This window comes from Onychomys torridus, chromosome 8 (genome assembly GCF_903995425.1).
Source record: "Onychomys torridus chromosome 8, mOncTor1.1, whole genome shotgun sequence".
NCBI lineage: Eukaryota > Metazoa > Chordata > Mammalia > Rodentia > Cricetidae > Onychomys > Onychomys torridus.
In genome coordinates, this window is record NC_050450.1 from 69,022,540 (window position 1) to 69,042,805 (window position 20,266).

Here is a 20,266-nt window from a genome sequence, read left to right on the forward strand (position 1 = left end):
GAAGCAGCTCTGGACTAACCCTTTTCTTAATGAGTTGCTCCTTTTGCCTGGATAGTGCCCTGGTCTGATGCTTGCTTACTAAGGAATGGCATACAAAAGCAAACCTTCTTTGCCTGAGGAGCGCACGTTCCTTTGTGTCTCAGGCACAACCAGTCAAACACCTAGCCCCATCACTGTTTTCTCACTATGAGAGGGATGCTCAACCTTACTGAGCCTCAATTTTCTTATGAATTACAAAGACAGAGTAACACATTTCTTATAGGTTGTTGTCTGGTCCCTACCATACCAAAAAAATACCAAAATATCAGATACTGCTATTATAAACTGCATGTTGAGACTGTAGTTCTGTCCCATAAAAATAAATTGCTGGTTGCTTTCTGATTGCCATTCCTCTACTATTTCATTATTGCTAATAGAACAAGATTTGTTTAGTTCTCTTCGAGCTCATCCCTGATTGGCTTGCTCCTAGCCTCTGGGGGCTTCATGGTTCTAAACTGATCACAGCCATTATCCTAGATAGTTTATAGTCATTTGACACAAACTAGAGTTGTCTGAGAAAAGGGAACTGCAGCTGAGAAACAATGGCCTGCAGGTGAGCCCGTGGGCATTTTCTTAGTAAGTGATTGATTTGGAGGCAAAGACCATTGTGGTGATGCCACTTCTAGGCAGGAGATCCTGAGGTGTCTAAGGGAACAGGCTGAGCAAGCCATGGAGAGCAAGTCTGTAAGCAGCACTCCTCCATGGCCATGTGCACTGCCCGAGTTTCTATTCTGATTTTCCTGGGTAGACTACAGCTGGACTACAAGCTGGAAACAGAAATAAACCCTTTACCTCCTTAAGTTGCTTTTGGTCATGGTGGTCAGCCACAGGCATAGGATGCTACTGTGATCAAGGAGGCATGAGGAAAAGCATACGAGGGGCTGTGAATGCGGAGGGGCTCTAGGGAGACGTGTGTGTATAAAGTGGCAAAAACAGAGCATCTCTTTTGCCTGTGAATACTGGGACTCCTGGTGACATTTTGAAACCACGACAAAAGCAGACCAAGAGAAAAAGCCAGTTTACGGAGTGAAGCAGAGCTAAGGTTCGAAAACCACGAACCACAAACCCCACCTGGGTCTCTAGCAATGTTCCCAAGGCACTGGAGTGACCATCCCAGCACTTGCTGTCATACAGGGTTAGTGAATTCCTTACTGTTTTAGGAAACTCTACCTGGAGTTTCTCTTACTTGTGACCCAAGGTATCTTAATCGTTCATGAGTCCTACATCCTAAGATTGATTAAATAAAATACATGTAATATTTTATGAATATTAAAATCATATTTATATTTGTATGGGTGAAGTGATTATGTTGTAATATAATAAACATAGCATGTATCTTAGGGTATTTTGGTGCTTTTTTGTTTTGTTTTGAATTAAGTGTATGGGTGTTTTGCCTGCACATATGTCTGTGTACCATGTATGTGCCTGGTGCTCATGGATGCCAAAAGAGAATATTGGATCCCCTGGAGCTGGAGTTACAGATGGTTTTTGACCTGCCATGCAAGTGCTAGGAATCAAATGAGTCCTCTGCAGAGCAACCAGTGCTCTTAACTGCTGAGCCACCTCTCCAGCCACTGAGCCAGCCTCTATCTTAGGTTCTGAGTATGAGCACCAATTCTTTGTTTTTGTCAGAAAGGAAGGGGGAAAAAGTCCAAATGGAAAACCAATAAAAACAGTACCAAAGACAAATGTTATTTAGAAAGAAGTTCAAATATTAACTTAATACTTAGTAATAAGCTACATGACTTGGCCTGAAGTAATTTTGGCAATAAGATGATAGTCTGATTGTAAAGGAATAGCCCAGCTACTAGCTGTAAGTGTTGATTTCATAATCCTCTCTATATATTTAAGTATTTCTGGCAATGCTGAGAAAGTTGGACCATTGCCTTCTACTGTTTTATTTTTAATTCATTTTATTTTTAAAACATTTCCACTCTTAGAAAAGTATAAAAAGGTAGCATAACCTAAATGCCAAATAATAGAAAATTAACTACAAAACCTAAGTATCATTTATTTCTAGGAACAGCAATATAAATATTGCTAAGCCAGTAATAAGGGTATAACTAGCTTAAGTGGAATAATAATTTAAATAAAAACACTTCCCACATCTTTTTCTGACAGAGATCTTTTTATGCTTTACCCAACTAAAATTGTGAGTGCTTTTTCTTGTTTGAGCTGGGTCAGACTGTGTGGTCCAGGTGGACTCAGCGTCTTCCTGTCTCAGCCTTTGGGATACTGAGGTTACATGCATGTGCCACTCTACCCTGCTGGCAGTGCATGTTTTATTATAGAAAAGTTAAAAATACAGAAATGCAGGGTCCAAATATGCATACTCTTACCCTTTTGGAAGCAACAATTGAAACCATGACCCAAGGCTTCCATAGCTTCTACATTTCTGTACCTTGCTTCCAGCAAACTAGGACACCACCACATTTACTTCTTCATGCACCCTCACCAGCCACCACATTGTTAAACTGGCTGGGAGACCAGTAGAAGAAAACTCATTTAAACAGGAGCAAGAAAGGGCCTGCAGATGTGTATGTAAGTGCCTGCATCCAGGGGAAGGGAAAACAGAGGTCCTTTGAAAAGATGACTACAAAGAAAACTCAAGGGCCATAAAACTATTTCTAGGATAATCACAGTCAATATTTTAAAATAATGGGAAACTGGGTGGTGGTGGTGCACACCTTTAATCCCAACACTAGGAAGGCAGAACTGTGGATCTCTGAGTTTGAGGCCAGCCTGGTCAACAGAATGTATTTCAGGACAGCAAGGGATACACATAGAAATCCTGTCTTGAAAAACCACCAACAACAAAAAAGTAGGGAGAAAATCAAAGTGCTTTTTAATTTTGTCATAGCGACATGCCTTTGCCAAATCACACCAACTCTTATGAGGAAGGCTTTCTAGTCCTCAGTGTTTTTATGGTTTCAGCTAAATGAAGTCAGATCAAATATTAAGAGAAAACCCTGAACACAGGGAGAGGAACATTTCTGTTAGATGAGGACAACACAGCCATGCAAGGTTATTTAGCCAGGTGCTCAGTTCAGTGGTGGAATACCTTTTGGACTAAGATTTTGAAAAGCAGAGCAGAGGACACTTGTGTTCCTCCTGCCTCCTCTCCATTCTCTAAGAAGAAACTTACCTTCAGCTGTGCCCCTCCACGGATGTAGTTGTAGGAGGAGAGGGACTTCTGCAGGTGTAGAGAGTGCAGCATCTGCTCAGAACCTCCCTGGAGCAGCTGGAAAACATTCAATTGAAATTAAACTGCTGTGATGGTTCATTGGAGCTGTCAACTTGATGGCATTGGAATCAACTCAAGATAAGCTGCTGGGAACCCCTGTGAGAGAGCCTCTGGATCAGGCTATTTGAATTGAGAAGACCACCCTAAGTGTGGGCAGGGCCTTTGAGTGGCAGCCTGGATAAAAGGAGGTCCAAGGGGAAAGCTTGGCTTTTCGTTTTTTGTATCTTGATGGTCCACTCATCCACTTTGTTGCTGCTGCAGCCACAACTACTGCTGCTGTATTCCTTTGCTGACACCAGAACTCAGTTTCTTCACACTTCCAAGGAAGACCAGCAGTTCCAGGAATTTTCAGGCCTTCAGAACCAGACAGGGACTGCTGAGGCCCCCAGCCCCAGGGGCTGAGCAGCTCCTGGGTTCTCAGCCTCTCCAGTCTTCAGCACGAAGACAGCCAGTGCTGGACTACCCAGAAACATCATGTAAGCCAATCTAACAAATACTGTTTTAGCAAACAAGTCATTCTTCTGGTTCTGTCCCTCTAGGAATTAGTTCCTCCTGACTAATCCATCATCAAAGCAAATGCTGATCTCCCAAATGTCAAATATTCTAACTTAGTAGTGATCCAGATCCTACTCATTTTCCAGGCTTTATACATTTAGGTCCTTCTGTTATATGCTCTGAGGAGATTTTTGGATTTTGTTTTATTTTGTTGCTGTTGTTCTCACTTACAGGTAAACGGATTCTATATATTAAGATAGGCAGAGTGTTACACAGTTATGGGGAATATCACTGAAAATGTCTCAGCTCATTCACAACAAAATTGGTCTAGAAGGTTCTTGCTCAGAACGTCATCGTCTGTAGGAGAATCCCCCCGGAGGTGCTTGCTGCTCAGCAGTGTCACACTGCTGGATTTAGAAAAGTCAACATTCTGGAGAGGAGGCATCAACTGACAGTCCCATGGAGCCCCATGTGCTGCACAGCTTTTCCTCAACTGTCACAGTCAGAAAGGAGTGTGACTGATGGCCGTGCCTCTCACACAGACCAAAGTACTTCTCAGTAACTTCATCCAATCGGGAGAGACACTGGCAAAAGCTTAGATTCTTGGAATAAACCCTTCTTTTATTTTATAGAGAAGTAGTTTCTCTAAAATCTAGCAAGCTGTCAACAGAGACGAAGTTGTTACCCTTTTGTGCTGTAGAGCGTGCCTTCAGGAGGGGCTCTGCACTGTACATTAAGCTCTGGCTGACTTCACATGTACAGTTAGCAGGCCTTAACGAATGTTTATTTCTTAATCAACATACCAGAACTTGAATGGAGTTGACTAGACCAGTTACCTAATCACACAATGTTGTCTTCAATTGTACTGTCACAGACAGTTACACAGAAATCAATCTTTTTAACTCATAGTTTTAAATGTGTCATTGCACGTGTATTCCTGTTGGTGTGTGCATGGAGGTCAGTTTTGGCTATGTGTCATTCCTCGGGTTCCATTCACTGTTTTTTAAATTGGCCTGGAGCCAGCAGTCCCCAGTACTGTCTCAACCTACCCAGCACTAGGACTGGACATGGACACCACCAATTCTTTTTTTTTTTTTTAATTCAGGTTCTGGGAACTGAACTCACAGCAAGCGTTTTACCAACTGAGATAGCTCCCCAACCCCATAGTTTTAATTCTTAAAAACCCCAAATGTTACTTAATTAGGTCAACAGCCTTTTTAGTAGTCTTGGTTTATATCACTTTGAGCTTCAAAGACCATATTAACATCAACTTTCTCTATAAGAGCAGATGTGCCAAAGGAGGGTTATTTAAGAGTTTGTTTCAAACTCTAACAACATTCCCAAAAGATAATTTGTTTGGAGTGTTGACAGCATAGAGGATAATTCTCCCTTGAATTTATAACTCCTGCTTTTGTTTTTAAACTAATCATATTACCCTACACCTATCAAGAGCGATGCAACCAAATTTACATTCTCATCTCGAGAACTCTCAAGTACAGGAGTAGTAACTCAAGTCAAAAGAAAAGGAAACCAACACATCTAGAAGGTGCCATAGCAAAAGCTCTCACGGCCATCAGACTGTTCCTCCACTTGAGGAAATGCAGGTGATGCTCAGCCTGGGAGCATTCAGTCGGCTGGCCACCTACCAGCTCTCACAGTGCTCACACTCAGTCTCGTAGGTGGGGTAGGATGTGTTCATGCCTGTACATACATGTAATTTGTTTGGAGACAAGGAAAGCCAGAGAGGCATAGGGCAGATGAGAGTACAGAGGAAGGATTTCTCAGCACGACCAGGCAATGATCAATTGTCTCATCGCATAAGGAACTGAGGACTAACCTGATAAAAAGAATGGAAGCTTCGTTCCCCCGGCTGTTGCACAATCACACGAGACTAAGAAAGAAAAAAAAACATTTTAAAAAAATGGTTAATCTGAAATGTAGGTATAAGTGACACAGAAGCAACTTTCTTAGAGAATCTTGCATTCACAGTGCATTAAAAAAAAATCTATGGCCAAAGCTTATCAGAGATGGGTGCTCTCTATGGTTTTCCTGGCACTATTTTGATAATTCTTTATATTACTTAAAATGGGGGTGCCTTAACATTATAAGGAATGAAGCCTTGTTGCTCACCCTGGAGTCTAAAGATAGCATGTGCAAGTGGTAGGAACTGAGCGGGAGAGTGGAAAGGAATGCTAGGGAGGAACATTCTCAACATTCCCTTGTCCAGAGTCTGCTGGCGTTTCAAAGAGCAATGCCTCATATCCTACAATAAAATCAGTCAACATGATCAGGCCCTCGGGACTCTGCTTAGACTCCCCGAAGAGACTGCTCAACATGTGTGTTCATTCAAGTGTTCTTTTTGATTAAATATTACACACAGAGGAATCACGAAACATTATGGAGAAGAGATGGGTAATACTTGGCATCTCCTGTTTCTTTCCAACTGACTCTGATAAAGCACTTATTTCCTAAATAGCCTTAATGTAACAGATAAGAGAAATTACAGTGCCATGAGATGCTGTGGGGTCACAGGGAAAGGGAACCCCTGAGGTGAACATGGCTTAACTGGACCAAGAGAAGGAGTGCCTGTGTCCTGCTGCAGCCAGTTACACACCTTAGATAGCAGCAAGCAGACAGAAGCCAGGGAAGAGATGCCAAGTTAGTTACAAGCAAACTGGATGGAGGATAGTAACATAAAAAAGTCTAGGTCTGAAAGCTGGGCATGATGGTACACTCCTGTAACTTCAACTCTTAGAAAGCTAAGGCATGAGGATGGTGAGTTCCATGCCGGCCTTAGTCACCCAGGGGAAAGGAGGGTAGGAGGGAGAGAGAGATTTGATTGATTTGAGTTACATCTTACCCAGAGGTTGTCATACATTCTTCCTGTCCCATACACACCTCAAATCTGCATTGACAAAATCTAACATTTTCTAACTCGATATAACAAGTCAATGGTTCTCAACTTTTGGGGTTGAACAATCCTTTCGCAGGGGTTGCATATCAGATATCCTGTGTTTCAGATTATGATTCATAAAAGTAGCAAAACTGCAGTTATAAAGTAGTAATGAAATAATTTTATGGTTGCAGGTCACTCTAACATGAGGAACTGTTATATTAAAAGGGCCACAGCATTAGGAAGGTTGAGAACCACAGCTAAGGGCTTATAAGAGAACATAGGTAGACAGCTTCTTACCATGGAAGGCAAACTTGAAGTGGGATAATAGGATCAAACACTGCTTTAAAACAATAAATACACTTTCACAAATAGTACTTTTACACATTCAGCTCTCACAAGCATCTCTCTAGAAAACTAGCCATTCACCTTTTCCAACAAGTAGTTACTGATATGCCCCCCAATAGGGTCTCCCTTGAAGTCGAAGTTGATATCCATGTATTTTCCAAACCTGCTTGAATTGTCATTTCGATTGGTTTTGGCATTTCCAAAAGCTTCCAAAACACAGTTTGACTTCAGCAACATATTCTTCACTCTTTAACAAAAATATATCAAAGATATTTGAAAAAAAAATTCAGAGATGAAGACATTTAAAAAACTGGATAAACCTTCACTTCATTCTAGTCATTCTCTCTTTGTTTCTTTTTTGCTGACAAGAGTCCTCTCACATAGTCACACCTGTAGGAATAACCTGGCCTCTGACATGACCTGATTAGCGGACCATTGTCTCTGCCACTAATCCTGTAATGGACCCTTCAAACTGCTGCCCATAAATGACTGTATGCTTCACAAAGGCATGTGTGTAGGAACTGCTTGCTTACAAAGGAAACCATTAGATGATGGCCTGATATGCTCCAGAAAGACAGTAAATTTACATAAGCCTTATCTGCTATATAGAAACGAAAGTAATTTAGTTCTCAGCTAGCTATTCTCCTGGGGTCCAAAAAAAATTGTAAAAATTTGATCAAATGTTCACTCTAAAATTAGATTGCAAAATGAAAAATCAGTAGTGGGAATATGTCACAAATTTTTAAAAGGATTCTTTTGACTGGGTAATCCAGTTATGATAAAAATGCAAAGTCCACACAGTATCATCAAATCTAAATTCTCTTTCTTCACATCACCCAGCAACCTAGATTTGAGCTATCAAGCTGCCTGTGATGTATAGATTTACTGTGATTCATCAGTAAACTAATATTCAGCTTTAAAGGAGTCAAGGAAAAGGCTGTACCACATAAGAAACAAGTCATGTTGCTTCATTAAAAAACAAACATAATAACCACTCATTCACTCTTTACATATTTATTAGGCAAACACTGTATGCCAGGCACTGTTCTGGTGCCCCACACAGCACAGAACAACTAACTATGCTACTCATCTGACTGTGAGCCCAGTACAGTGCAGTATGAGACCCTTTTGCATAGGAACCTTACTTTGGCTCCCAGCATCAGTGGGTTATGGTTGTGATAGCAATGGGAAGTCATGGGCCCACCTTAAAGGGCCCCCTTTCACTCAGAGCACAATTTTTAAAAACAGAGCAAGGAACCTGCAGAGACTTGAACAATAAAGTCAAGCTGTACAAATTCCAGTACTCTGCTGAAGCTGAAATCTGGCTGGAACCAGGACACTTCCAACTCTTTCAAAGTAGTTTTAATATTTTTTTAACTTGGTAAATCTGGAAATTGATATAGCAATAGAAGGAAAAGCAGAAAGACAATATGCAATATAAAAATCAAAGCAATTTACACATAAAAAAAATGCTTGACTATGGTCAATTTAGGCCTAGCCCAGTCTGCACATGATGCCCAGCCAATCTGTGTCCCTGATCCCTTACCTTTCTATCTCTGCTCTCTGGCTGGGGTTGGTGATGGCGGCGATATACTGCATGATATACTTACTGGCCTCTGTTTTACCAGCTCCACTTTCCCCTGGAGGGAAGAATTATGCAGGATTTTAATATCGTAAGGTAAGCCAGGAGTAAGCTCATTGTCAACAGAATAGTTTAAACCTTTGATGGTTATTCATTTAGAATTGTGTGTTACATTTCTTCCACCTTCCCCTCCTTCTCCCTCTCTCCTCCCCTCCTTTCCCCATTTCTTATTAAGTTATTTTGTCCTCGGCTGCTTCTAATAGATATGAACATGTCTTAAAAAATGACAGAAGCAAAATTATAAATTACAAATCAATATTTAGTTAAGGAAAAATATATCAGGGAGTAAGTTGTGTTAGACTAGTTCCTTAGACTAAGCAATCACTCCTAAGTATAGGTGAAACAAAGTAAGGTGCTTATCCAAACAGTAGCTACAGCTACATTTATATACCCTCATTTTCTACAGAAAACTTATTTCAAATTTAATGGGAATAAAGTAATTGATTACAAAAATTAGAGTCAGGTGCTCACAGGTCCAGAGACCCAGGCTGAGAAAGGTAGCTTGAGCACAGGGATTTCCGAAACCAGTTAGATCCAGTCTCTTGGTATAAAAAAGGAAAGAAAGAAAAATAAAAGTCTTAACCCCTCCAAATTACAATAATTTTAGTGAAAAAGGAAAACACCATGTTTGAGACACAAGGCATCATGGAAAGTGTGACAATGAGTACAAGTGGTAGTAGTGGAGGGAAAGATTTAGAAGTTCCATCTACTTGTTTAAACACCAAAACTCCGCTTACTAAACTTTCTTCCAAGGGAATTTTTAAATGTAGTATAACCAAATGTATCAATCTCCCAAGGCTTTAAAATTAATTTTTTTTTTTTTTTTTTACAGATTATACTATGTGTTACGACTAAAACTGGGCTAATAGATCAATAAAGAATTAGATAAAAAGGGTTAATTACATAATGGAATGGCTAAAGAGAATGTGCTAGTTCTATAGACGCCCTAGTGAAAATGTGTCCACTATCCACTGCTAAGTGGAAAAACTAACTTTGTAAGAGTGGTATATGATTACAATTCTGTATTTTTACTTATTTATGCACGTGCGACTCTATGTACCTATACAGAGAGAGAAAATATGCAAAAGGACACACACTAACCATCTGCTACTTCTGGAATGTTGGGGGACAAGACATTCAAGAACAAGTGAATTTTCTCCTGAGTCAGGTGGGTCCTAGAGGAATCTCTCCAGACCAAAAAAAAAAAAAAAAAAAAAAAAAAAAAAAAAAATACAGCTCTTGCCACTGCACATGGTTGCTCACTAAGACTTGATAGTAAGACCCTACTGCTGAAGATACTATATACTTTGGTCACTAGAGATGTAGAAATCAAGCTGGTACTAACCTGGAAGCTTTCTCTCTGCTTGCTTGCTTTCATAGTACCCAAAAGGTGCTATATAGGCTGCTGATATTTGGTGTTCATCAATAGTTTTACCCTGTGAGCTACAATAATGGCACAAATGTTAAGGGGGGAACCAACTACTATCTGATTGGACTTAAGGCCCATGCCACAGGAGGAAACTCATGCTTGGTTCTGTAAACTTAGCCAAGAACCTGTGGCTAGGGAGGTCACAGGCCTAGGGGAATCTACTACTATTACTTTTATGGACATAGCCTCAAATTGCCTTCTAAATACTTATCTTTATACACAGACTAATGCAGCTCTCAGTCCTCATCAGAGAAATTTCTTTTTGTAGTGACAGTGATTAATACTCACAACTGGTCTAAGTGCAGAGAATAAGGGTCTGTGCAGGGCTTAACCATAAATGGGTTATCTACATCACAAAGCTCAAGAAACATTGTAGAAGAAGGGGTGGAAGGATTTTAAGAGCCAGAAGTTAGGGAGGACTGCTGTGAAACTGTCTTTAAAACACGAGAGGGTCCCCATACTCATAACTCACAATAGGCAGCTATGGTTGCCTGTACCAGACTCTACATGAGATTCATGCCTGTCAACATTCTAGCATGGATGGAAAAGGAGCTCCCAAGGCCCACCCCTAGCTGAGGAGCTACCAACAGTTGATGGCTACCTGGGGGAAAGAGCATCAGCTTTTTTTCAGGGGTGTGGCTCCTGGTAGGTTGACCATCCTTCAGGGGATGGCCCTACACACATGTGTATAAAGGTGTCTAATATCAACTAGATTTGGTGAGTTATAAGCAAAAAAAAGACATGAACTTGGGAGGAGGAAATGGTGGTGGTGAGAAGAACTGGAAGGGAGGGACTTGGGAGTGATAAATAATAAAACACACTGATAAATGATACAATATATTGTATGAAAAAAAGACTAAAGGACTTTTATTTTCATTCATAAATTCGTGTAACTGGTTAACTTTTTAAATTTAAAAATGTTTTAGTTATTTAAAAAAAAAAACAGTTTAGTCCCAGGCTATAATTCTCTAATTCCAACACTAAGTTATTTAATCTTCTGACCCTTAACATTCTTATCTGTAAAGTAGAAAAATAACTATGCTACATACCACTTAAAGTTATTTTGATAACCAAAATAAAATAATGGTCATAAAATATTTTGAAAAGCACAAAGCCACTAAAGTAAAGAGGAAGTATTATTAGCACCCACAGAGATTCCCACATCTCGAGAGGCCATTCTGGGCCAGGGAAAAGGTATTTTCCTTGTCCTCATTTTACTAGGTGAGATGCTGCAAAGTAATCAGCGCTGTGTGAGTGGCTAGGCTCCCATTCTGAGCACGTGGGCTGCAGCTCACCTACTCCTCCAAAAGGCTCAGATCCAAGTTCAGGAAGCCCATTCCCACCTCTGTCTGCGCCAGAGCACCAACTTCCAAACTCCAGTCTGACTTTGAGTTCACCCCTCACATTTGGCATAGAAGTGCATCATTTTCTTTGTTTCATTCTGTTAACATCTGAACTGTTTTTGTATTATTTTGTTTTTTTTTTGTGTGTGTGTGCTTCGGATAGGAGGAATCACATCCTATGCTGGCCCAGTCTACAAATGACCAAAAGGCATGTGAGTATAATATGCACTCTTTTTATGAGATGAGGTCTTGTTATTTTTTCAGGGTGGTCTTGAACTCCTGCATGTTCAAACAATCCTCCTGCCTCAGCCTCCAAAACCAAGACTAGAGGATGATTGAACAGGATAGAAATACTTTGGTATTTAGGTTCATTACTTTTCTGGGCCCTATAAAATACCTTAGGTTTTTAAGCTTAAAACAACAACAACAACAACAACAACAAAAACAAAAAACAAAAAACAAAAAAACCCCAAACTCATCAACTGTGTGAATTCCTGAGTAAAATAAATAAATAAATAAATAAATAAATAAATAAATAAATAAATAAAAAAAATAACTTTTGACATTGTAACCAGGGCCCCCTCCAAATACCTGATATCATAATACAGGTGTCTTTTGATCGCCTCTTCATAGCCTTGTAAGCAGCGTCAGCAATAGCAAAAAGATGAGGAGGTCTCTCATACAGCTCACGACCTTTATACTGCTCGACTGTGTCCCTTCCATAGATGTTCAGCACCTTGTAGGGGTTCACAGAAACGACCACTTCTCCAATGAATGTGTAGATGCGTCCTTTCTCAAATCTGCACAAAGCAAGAACAAAAGGTAGGTGGGATGGGTTCTTTCCTCTTAATTTATTACCAAACAGGCTTAAATGTTCCAGAAGCTGTTTCTGATCTGATAATTCATCAGTTGTCAGTTTACTTTTAAAGACCACATTACAGCTAGATATAGTGGCTTGTGTCTGTAGTCCCATTTCCTAAGAGGCTGAGGCAGGAGAATTGCTGTGACTTTAAAGCCAGGGAGTTCCAGGACAGCTTGGGCTACAGAGTGAGACTCTGTCTTAAAAATAAACACACAGACAAAAACCCAAAGGCTATGTCTGAGTTGGGCATGGTAGCTTACACTTAGCTCTCTTAAGCCTGAGGCAGGAGGATTGCTGTGAGTTGGAGGCCAGCCTGAGCTATGTAGTGAAGCTCAAAACAAAACAACAAAAAACAAAATCCAAATCAAAAACAAAACAAACCAACTAATAGTAGAGACCATATCTGCTGTGGTACCCTTTGGACGTCACTAGTGAAAAAGACCAAGGGTTTAAAATTCAGGCAAGAAGAATCTAGCACTTAGAAGGCTGTGGATTTCCTGTTTCCATACAGAAGGTCAAGCAAGAAGAGGAAAAAAGTTGGAGAAACCCTCACAGCTCTAGTAGGATAAGAAATGGAAGCTAAATCAGGTCTTCGATTTTATTTCACTGGATTTTCAATTACAAAAAGGCCTGTTCACATTTATTTAATCTCCCTCTAGAAGTCTCACTAAATTGTCAGTAAAGAAATAAACACAGTAAAATCCACAACAGAGAATGGTAGAGGAGACACTTTTGGTCTAAATCAAATTGGTTTTTGGAGTGACTGCCTAGAATCCTGTGGTGTAGATACAGCACAATTTATTCAGTGACCTCCCTTCCCTCCTGCTACTATGAGAGACACTGCAGAAAACATCCTGGACGCACAACTTACGAATCAGTGAGAAGGACTCTCGGGGAAGTGTCTATATTTTTAAGGTATATGTAATACGATTCAATTTTTGTATGGGATCATATTTAATTATGTTTGTCTATCTATACATACATTTGACAAATAAGTATATGCATGCATGGCAAGATATTATACAGCACATGACATGTTTATCCTTATATACATACAGTGGGGTGATAGGGATGGGTGAATGAGGAAGCAGGTCAGAAGAAGCCATTGGAACAAAGTAAAATTAGCAAAAGCTCCATGACTGAAATTGTAAATAGGGATGATAAACCTGCACAAAAATTTAATATAAAAACATAGAAACCCCACACATACTATTTACAATGTAACCTATACCTCTAAGTATGTACAAACCAGAGCTTAACTGTTTCTGCTCAAGTGATTGTTATCAATACACTCTATCTGCTGAAAGGCACAGGCAAATACAGCCTTCTTTCAGCATCCATTGGAGATTGGGTCTAGGAGCCCTTACAAATAACAAAATCTGTGGATGCTTAAGTACCTTGTGTAAAATGTCCTAGATCTGTGTAAAGACTAGGTATATTATCCTCCATAATCTGTAGGCTATAATAATTCTGCATACAAGTTATATGCTATCTAAATAGCCCTTACATTTTTAATCTGCAGTTGGCTGGTTGTAAGGATACCACATCTGTGAATATGGAGGGAAGATTGTGTCTCACTTTCAAGAGTTGAATGAAGAAGGCTCACAGAGGCAAAATGCTGGCCCATGGGTAGTTTGTCTCTAAGTACCCCACTGTTTATAGCCAATGGACAAGGAGAAATAAGCATTAGGGCCTGAACAGCAAGTTTTTAAAACTTCTTTCCTTTAAGGTGGAAGTTGTCAGCTATAATTAAGAATGGAAACAAATAAGTACCAAGATTTTTATCAAGTAGTTGGCATGTATTTAAATAAGAGTTATCAACCAGTGAGGTTTCCTGTGCATTTTTCTATTGTGATTTTCCCACTGACAGCGAAAGCACTAACTTTTGGGTCCTTCCCATCTGGGCCTGAGTGTTCCCATTACTGACTTAACAGGGGTGAGACCTTGTGAGAACTATTTACCCTCCCTATGCTCCAGCCTCCCTAGCTATTCAGTGGTAATAATAATATTCAGTGGTAATAATACCCCTCTAACACCCCTTCCCTCCCCCCCCAAAAAAAACCCCAGCAATTAATTTTATACTTCTATTATGCTATGCCTAAAAGTGATGTTTGTTTGCAGCCCAGGCTGGCCTTGAACTATGCAGCCAAGGTTGGCCTTCCACTCCTGATACTCCCGATTGCAGGTAAGCATAGATTCTCTCTCTCTCTTTTTTTTTTTTTTGTCAGAGCTGAGGATCGAACCCAGGGCCTTGTGCTTGCTAGGCAAGCACTCTACCACTGAGCTAAATCCCTAACCCCAAGCATAGATTCTTTACCAAGTGTTTTTATTTTTATTAATACTGTCCCTACTCAATAGCCTCCATAGATGATGAATAGACTAAATGATCAAAATGTCATTCTTTGTCAATCAACTGCAAGTCACCAACAAGATATCTATCTATACAACTTACATTTAAAGGCCCACGAATGTGAAGCTGGGGAGATAGGCTCAGTGGCTAAGATTGTGTACAGTTATTGCAAAGGACCAGAGTTCAGTTTCCAGCACTCATGATAAGTGGCTCACAAGTGACTGTAACTCTTAATCCGAGGACTTCAATATCCCCCACTTTGGTCTCCAAGAGCAAGTGCATAAACCCTCCCCACAAGATATATATTTAAAAAACCCACAGAGAAATAAAAAGTAGGATTCAGCACTCAAGTGTCTCTGGTTGGATCTGTAAATATGTAAGACATGCTCAGCAGGCATGACCAAGGAACTGAGAAAGATGGGGTTGTTTAGTTTTCAAAACTGCCCAAATTAAAAAAAAAAAAAAATGAAAAGGAGCAACAGGCTGTTAAGGAAAAAGTTACTTCATGAGCTTGATACTCTGACTCAGAGGCATAAGCAATAATGTATGTGACAGTGTGTTATCTCATCCTCACTGTATTTAATAATGCACTTTCTCACTGAATAATTCTTATGGCCACAAATGGAATAGTCTCTGATATTCTGTATTAGTTCAAATTAAATATTTTGTTTAATTAAATCACTAAGCATCATTTCTTCAAGATATAATTAAAATAAGTGAACAGTAGCAGATGTGGGGACTTATACCAACCACTCCAGCACTTGGGAGGCAGAAGCAGGAGATCAAGAGATCAAGGACAGCCTGGGTTACCTTGTTTCAAAAAGCTATAAAATGTAGAAATCATTTCTTTATAAACCATGCTATTTATAAATCACAATATTTATGTTATCTGTTGACTTGAAGACTGTTTCAGAGGCTCAACAAAATATGATATTAAATAAATGCTTCAGAAATTTGCAAAAATGATAGAAAGTTACTTTTGAAATTGTACACTAGTTATCAAATGACTTTAAACTTGGTTAGATTTCAAAATAGCCACTAGATGGTGCCATTATACACTCTAACATCAACTTGCCATTTCAGATGCCTGAAATGGTGCCTGAAATGGTGCCTGAGGGTGGAGAAGAACAGAAAAGTACTGTAGTTAGGCCCTTTCAGGACTTCCCTGGGGGAGGATCTGCAGTAATTACACTAGAAGACACACTGCTCCGAAAGAATAATAAAAGCATTCCTATGATCTTTGTGTGTAAACCTGTTATGACAAAGTGTCTACTTCATATACTACAAGGAAAGGGTCTAACCCTGGAAATTAAAAGAGGGAAAACTAAGACAAGAAAGTACTGTAAATAAATCATAACAACAGCGTGTAACGGGAAAGATAATAAAACCATATGCTATAGTAGCAAAGACTATCACACACACACACACCCACACCCCACACAACCCTTCTAATGAGGAATCCTAAAGTCACAGACAAACTCTGTCCCAGGCATACAAGGTCCTGTCGGCTTTACTTGACTCCTAACCACCAACACCACCTCTTTTCATTAGCACTTCTCCATCACCTATCCAAAACAAAGGCCTTGCCTTCATGCTTCTTCCCCTGAGTTTCACTACCTGGCATCCCTTCATCCTGGTTCCTTTCCTGCCCCACACTCAGCAGACTCCCCCTCATTCTTCAAAGGTCTGAGAACCAGTTTCTCTGTGGAGTCCTACTCGATACTCAATCTCCAACACCAGTGTTATGATTTTCACCCACGTTTCCCCCTCAGAACTCTCCCACTCACTAAAACCGCTTAGTAAGACAGGGCATGGTGGCACACGCCTTTAATCCCAGCATTCAGGAGGCTGAGACAGGAAGACTGTTGGAGTCTGAGGCCATCCTGGATTATATATCAATTACACACACACACACACACACACACACACACACACTTGTCTTAAATTAACTTAAAATTAAAATTAGCTGAACAAGGCATACCCCTGTAATCTCAGGTCTTGAAAAGTGGAGGCAGGACGACCGACCAGGAGTTCCTGGTCATAGTGAGCTTGAGGACAGCCCGGGTTGCATGAAATTGTATTGCAAAAGTTAGAAAAACAAAACCAAGCCGGGCGGTGGTGGCACACACCTTTAATCCCAGCACTCGGGAGGCAGAGGCAGGTGGATCTCTGTGGGTTTGAGGCCAGCCTGGGCTACAGAGTGAGTTCCAGGAAAAGTGCAAAGCGACACAGAGAAACTCTGTCTCAAAAAACCAACAAAACAAAAAACCCAAAAAACAACAACAAAAAAAACCCATACCAACTAATCAAAAATAGCCTAAATAGTTCTTTAAAATGTAAAAAAAAAATATTTATTGAAACAAGTAGATATTTTCATTTGTTTCTAAATGAAACAAAACTTCTAAAACATTTTTAATTAATGTGTGGCAACAGAGAAGATATAAAGACAATATTTTTGGAAGACACATGTACAATATCCACGAGCTCTGAAATATTTTGTTGTTAAAAGTATTCTAGCTCACTCACTCACATCACTTGCATACAGGGCCATCTGTAGCAGCTAGACAAGATGCAGCAGCCCCTTCAGACCAGTCACAGTAGAGCATGTCTACAGCCTACAGTCAAGGTGTGCACAGGCGTGTGTGTACATGCAGATGGGAAGGTGACAAGAACGCCACGTTACTATATTCACAGAGCAGATGATGTGACATGATAGTTTCTGGAAACCTGGTGGAGTAAATTTAAATTTGATGTGTCTGGACACCAAGAATGAACAACAGTTTTATAGTCAGAGACCAATAAGATGCTTAATGAAGGGTGTGAAAATAGAAATCATGGATAGAGAATTTCAATTATTTTAAGGGGAAACTGAACTGAATATGAAAACTTACCAAATATAAGGGATAATTTTTCTTTTTAAATTTACACTGAGTATAAGACAAAAAAGGAGATATTTCAGATCATATCCTCCCTAACTCCTTTCCTCTTTGTTGACTTTTCAGGCACACTTACTTTGTAGCTTCCTCCAGACAGCCTCAAACTTGTGACAGTCCTCTGCCATAGTTTCCTGGGAGCTAGCTTTACAAATGTAAGCCACCACCCTGGCTTCAGATTGTATTTCAAGTTAGATTCATGCACTAACAATTTATCGGTGCCCTTGTTTGACTTCATCAAATCCATGGGATCATTCATAATCAGAAGGAAAATTCTGTGTTTTTAATAAAAATCTTTATTCATGGGCATTGCTCATTTATTTTATGAGAATATACACTTTCTGAAAAGATGGTGCTTAATTATAGTCAATTTGGGTCATCTCCTTCCTTTTCCAATGCAAATGAAGTCTTCTGTGGCTATAACATCCTTATTTCTCAGGAGAGGTATACTATCTATGATGAGGCATATTCTCTCTCTCTCTCTCTCTCTCTCTCTCTCCACACACACACACACACACACACACACACACACACACACACACACACACACCCCATTCTTACATTCTCAGCCAACTCCAATCTGGGTACCACTTCTGTATCTCAATGCTCGGTCCAGCTTTCTGAAGTAAGTTACCCATGAACTCGAACTTCACTGTTTGGGCTCCTTTATCACAGTTTCTCAGCAGCATTTGACAGAGTCCCTTTGCCCCAGCACTATCTCCCCTGGGTTTCTGTGAGCCCACATTTGCTGGGTTTTCTTTGTATTTCTCTGGTTTTCTTTTTCAGGCTCCTTTGCTGCCTCCTCTTTTTCTATGTATCTCTAAATAGATAAATTCTCTGGGACTGAGTTTGGGACCAACTTCAAATACCAAGCAAGGCACTCCTATATAAAGAGGGCAGTATAAGGATATCTGGCTCTCTGAAATCATCAATAAGAGCAAGACAAAACCAGAAGAGAAAGTATTAACTATTATGAAATAAAATACAAGCTGCAACCCTGAGCCACTATATATGAAGAAAGGTTGTGGATGCCAGAAGTGGTAATCCCAGGACTTGGGGGACCAAGGCAGGAGGACTGCCAGTCTTGTCTACATAGTGATTTTCAGATCAGCCCGGGCTACAGTGTGACAGTGCCCCGACTTCTGCCAAAAAATGACCCGAACAACTGACGTAGCAGAAGAGAATGCTCAGAGAATGGCACTTTCTCCTGCTGTCTCAGGATGGGAGAACTCCTCCAAAGGCAGGCTGAAGTCCCTGAATAGCTAAGTGGAATGCTAAGAATGGAAGGGTCACAATATGCAGGTGGCTTCAGAACAAAGTTGGTCCCATTAATCACATACTTCTGAGCAGCTGTAAGGGAGCGCTAAATGAACATAAGAGTAGAAACTACTGTTTTTACTTGGATGGCAGAGGTAAAGGAGAATAATTTGTACAGATATTTTCTATCAGAAATAAAGTAGATATGTAGCTTTTAAAAAGATAAATGGCAATGAAATCAGGTAATAGGAGGGGGAAATGGCTGGAATTCATTACATATATGAAATGGCCAAATCAAGAAAAAAAATCTTTATAAAAACAAATAAAAGGGATAATGAATGTTGGGGAAATAGACAAAGATAAGAGAAAAAAAAAGTTTGAGATAAAATAAGTGAAATGGAGCCAGGCAGTGGTAGTACACACCTTTAATCCCAGCACTCAAGAGGCAGAAACAGGCAGATCTCTGAGTTTGAAGCCAGCCTGGTCTACAGAGTAAGTTCCAGGACAGCTAGGACTACACAGAGAGACCCTGTCTCAAAGAAACAAAAACAAACAGCAACAACAACAAAATGGAAAAACAAAACTAAAGTATGATAAAGAAAGTTATGGAACTAGAATATAACTGAAGATCACATATTGGTGCCCCAGACAGCTTTACTATCTGATAATAGTAACATTTAAAAACAGTAAATAATTAAAAAAAGAAAGAAAGAAAAATAAAAAGCAGTAACTGCAGACACTGCTCTCTAATGTACTTCAAAGCACATGAACTATGAACTCTAGCAACAAGGGAGCTTTCCAGTGATCACATCTCCTACCAAGATCTGCCCCTGGCTGGCTCTGAGTTAGGTGACTGCTGAGTGCTCAGTATGCTGATTGACTTGGCTAAGCACAACTGAAGCATGGCCAGTTAGTCTCTGTCCATCTCCAGAAGCATCTGCTGCAGAGCTAGCATCCACTTGTTGTCCTTTTCCCAGCAGGGGATCTACCCACTGTCTGCAAGTGAACTCTGCTTCTGGACACTGGTGGCGTTATTTAGAGCTGGATTGTTCAGTTGTTAGATTTCATTTTCTATGAGCTGTTTCCCCACTTTTTATGTGTAAACAATAAAATGTGCATTTGAAAATGAAAAACATTAATAACTGTTAGAAAAATAGATAGTAGCTTTGGAAAACAAACAAATGAAAAAAATTACAAGGCATTAGTGTGGGGAATTGAACTGTGTTCCCCAAACAATATATTAGGAAGTCCTAACTGTCCTGTAATAAGTTTATATTTGGAAACAGGGCTTCTGCAGATGTAATCAAGATGAGCTCTTTAGGGTGGACTTTAAAGAAGGGGAAATGTCACATGTGGACACAGATAGAACCATGTGAGGTAGCATGAAACAAATACCATCTACCCCTACCATCTATCTACCTACACCAGAAG

The 20,266-nt window shown here is 39.9% G+C and overlaps 1 protein-coding gene across 3 annotated transcripts in view; it reads right to left on the reverse strand.

Moving 5' to 3' along the window:
• Myo1d (myosin ID) overlaps window positions 1-20,266 on the reverse strand; it is a 298,063-nt gene that overhangs the window by 200,189 nt on the left and 77,608 nt on the right. For all 3 annotated transcript variants that reach the window (XR_004945597.1, XM_036194795.1, XM_036194793.1), the window contains exons 2-6: window positions 12,025-12,233; window positions 8,566-8,659; window positions 7,101-7,266; window positions 5,616-5,669; window positions 3,185-3,280 (exon numbers count right to left, since the gene is read on the reverse strand). Coding sequence is in view for 2 of the 3 variants with exons in the window: in XM_036194795.1 (XP_036050688.1) it covers window positions 3,185-3,280; window positions 5,616-5,669; window positions 7,101-7,266; window positions 8,566-8,659; window positions 12,025-12,233 (619 nt within the window). In the remaining variant the exon portion in view is untranslated. The remainder of the gene's footprint in view (window positions 1-3,184; window positions 3,281-5,615; window positions 5,670-7,100; window positions 7,267-8,565; window positions 8,660-12,024; window positions 12,234-20,266) is intronic.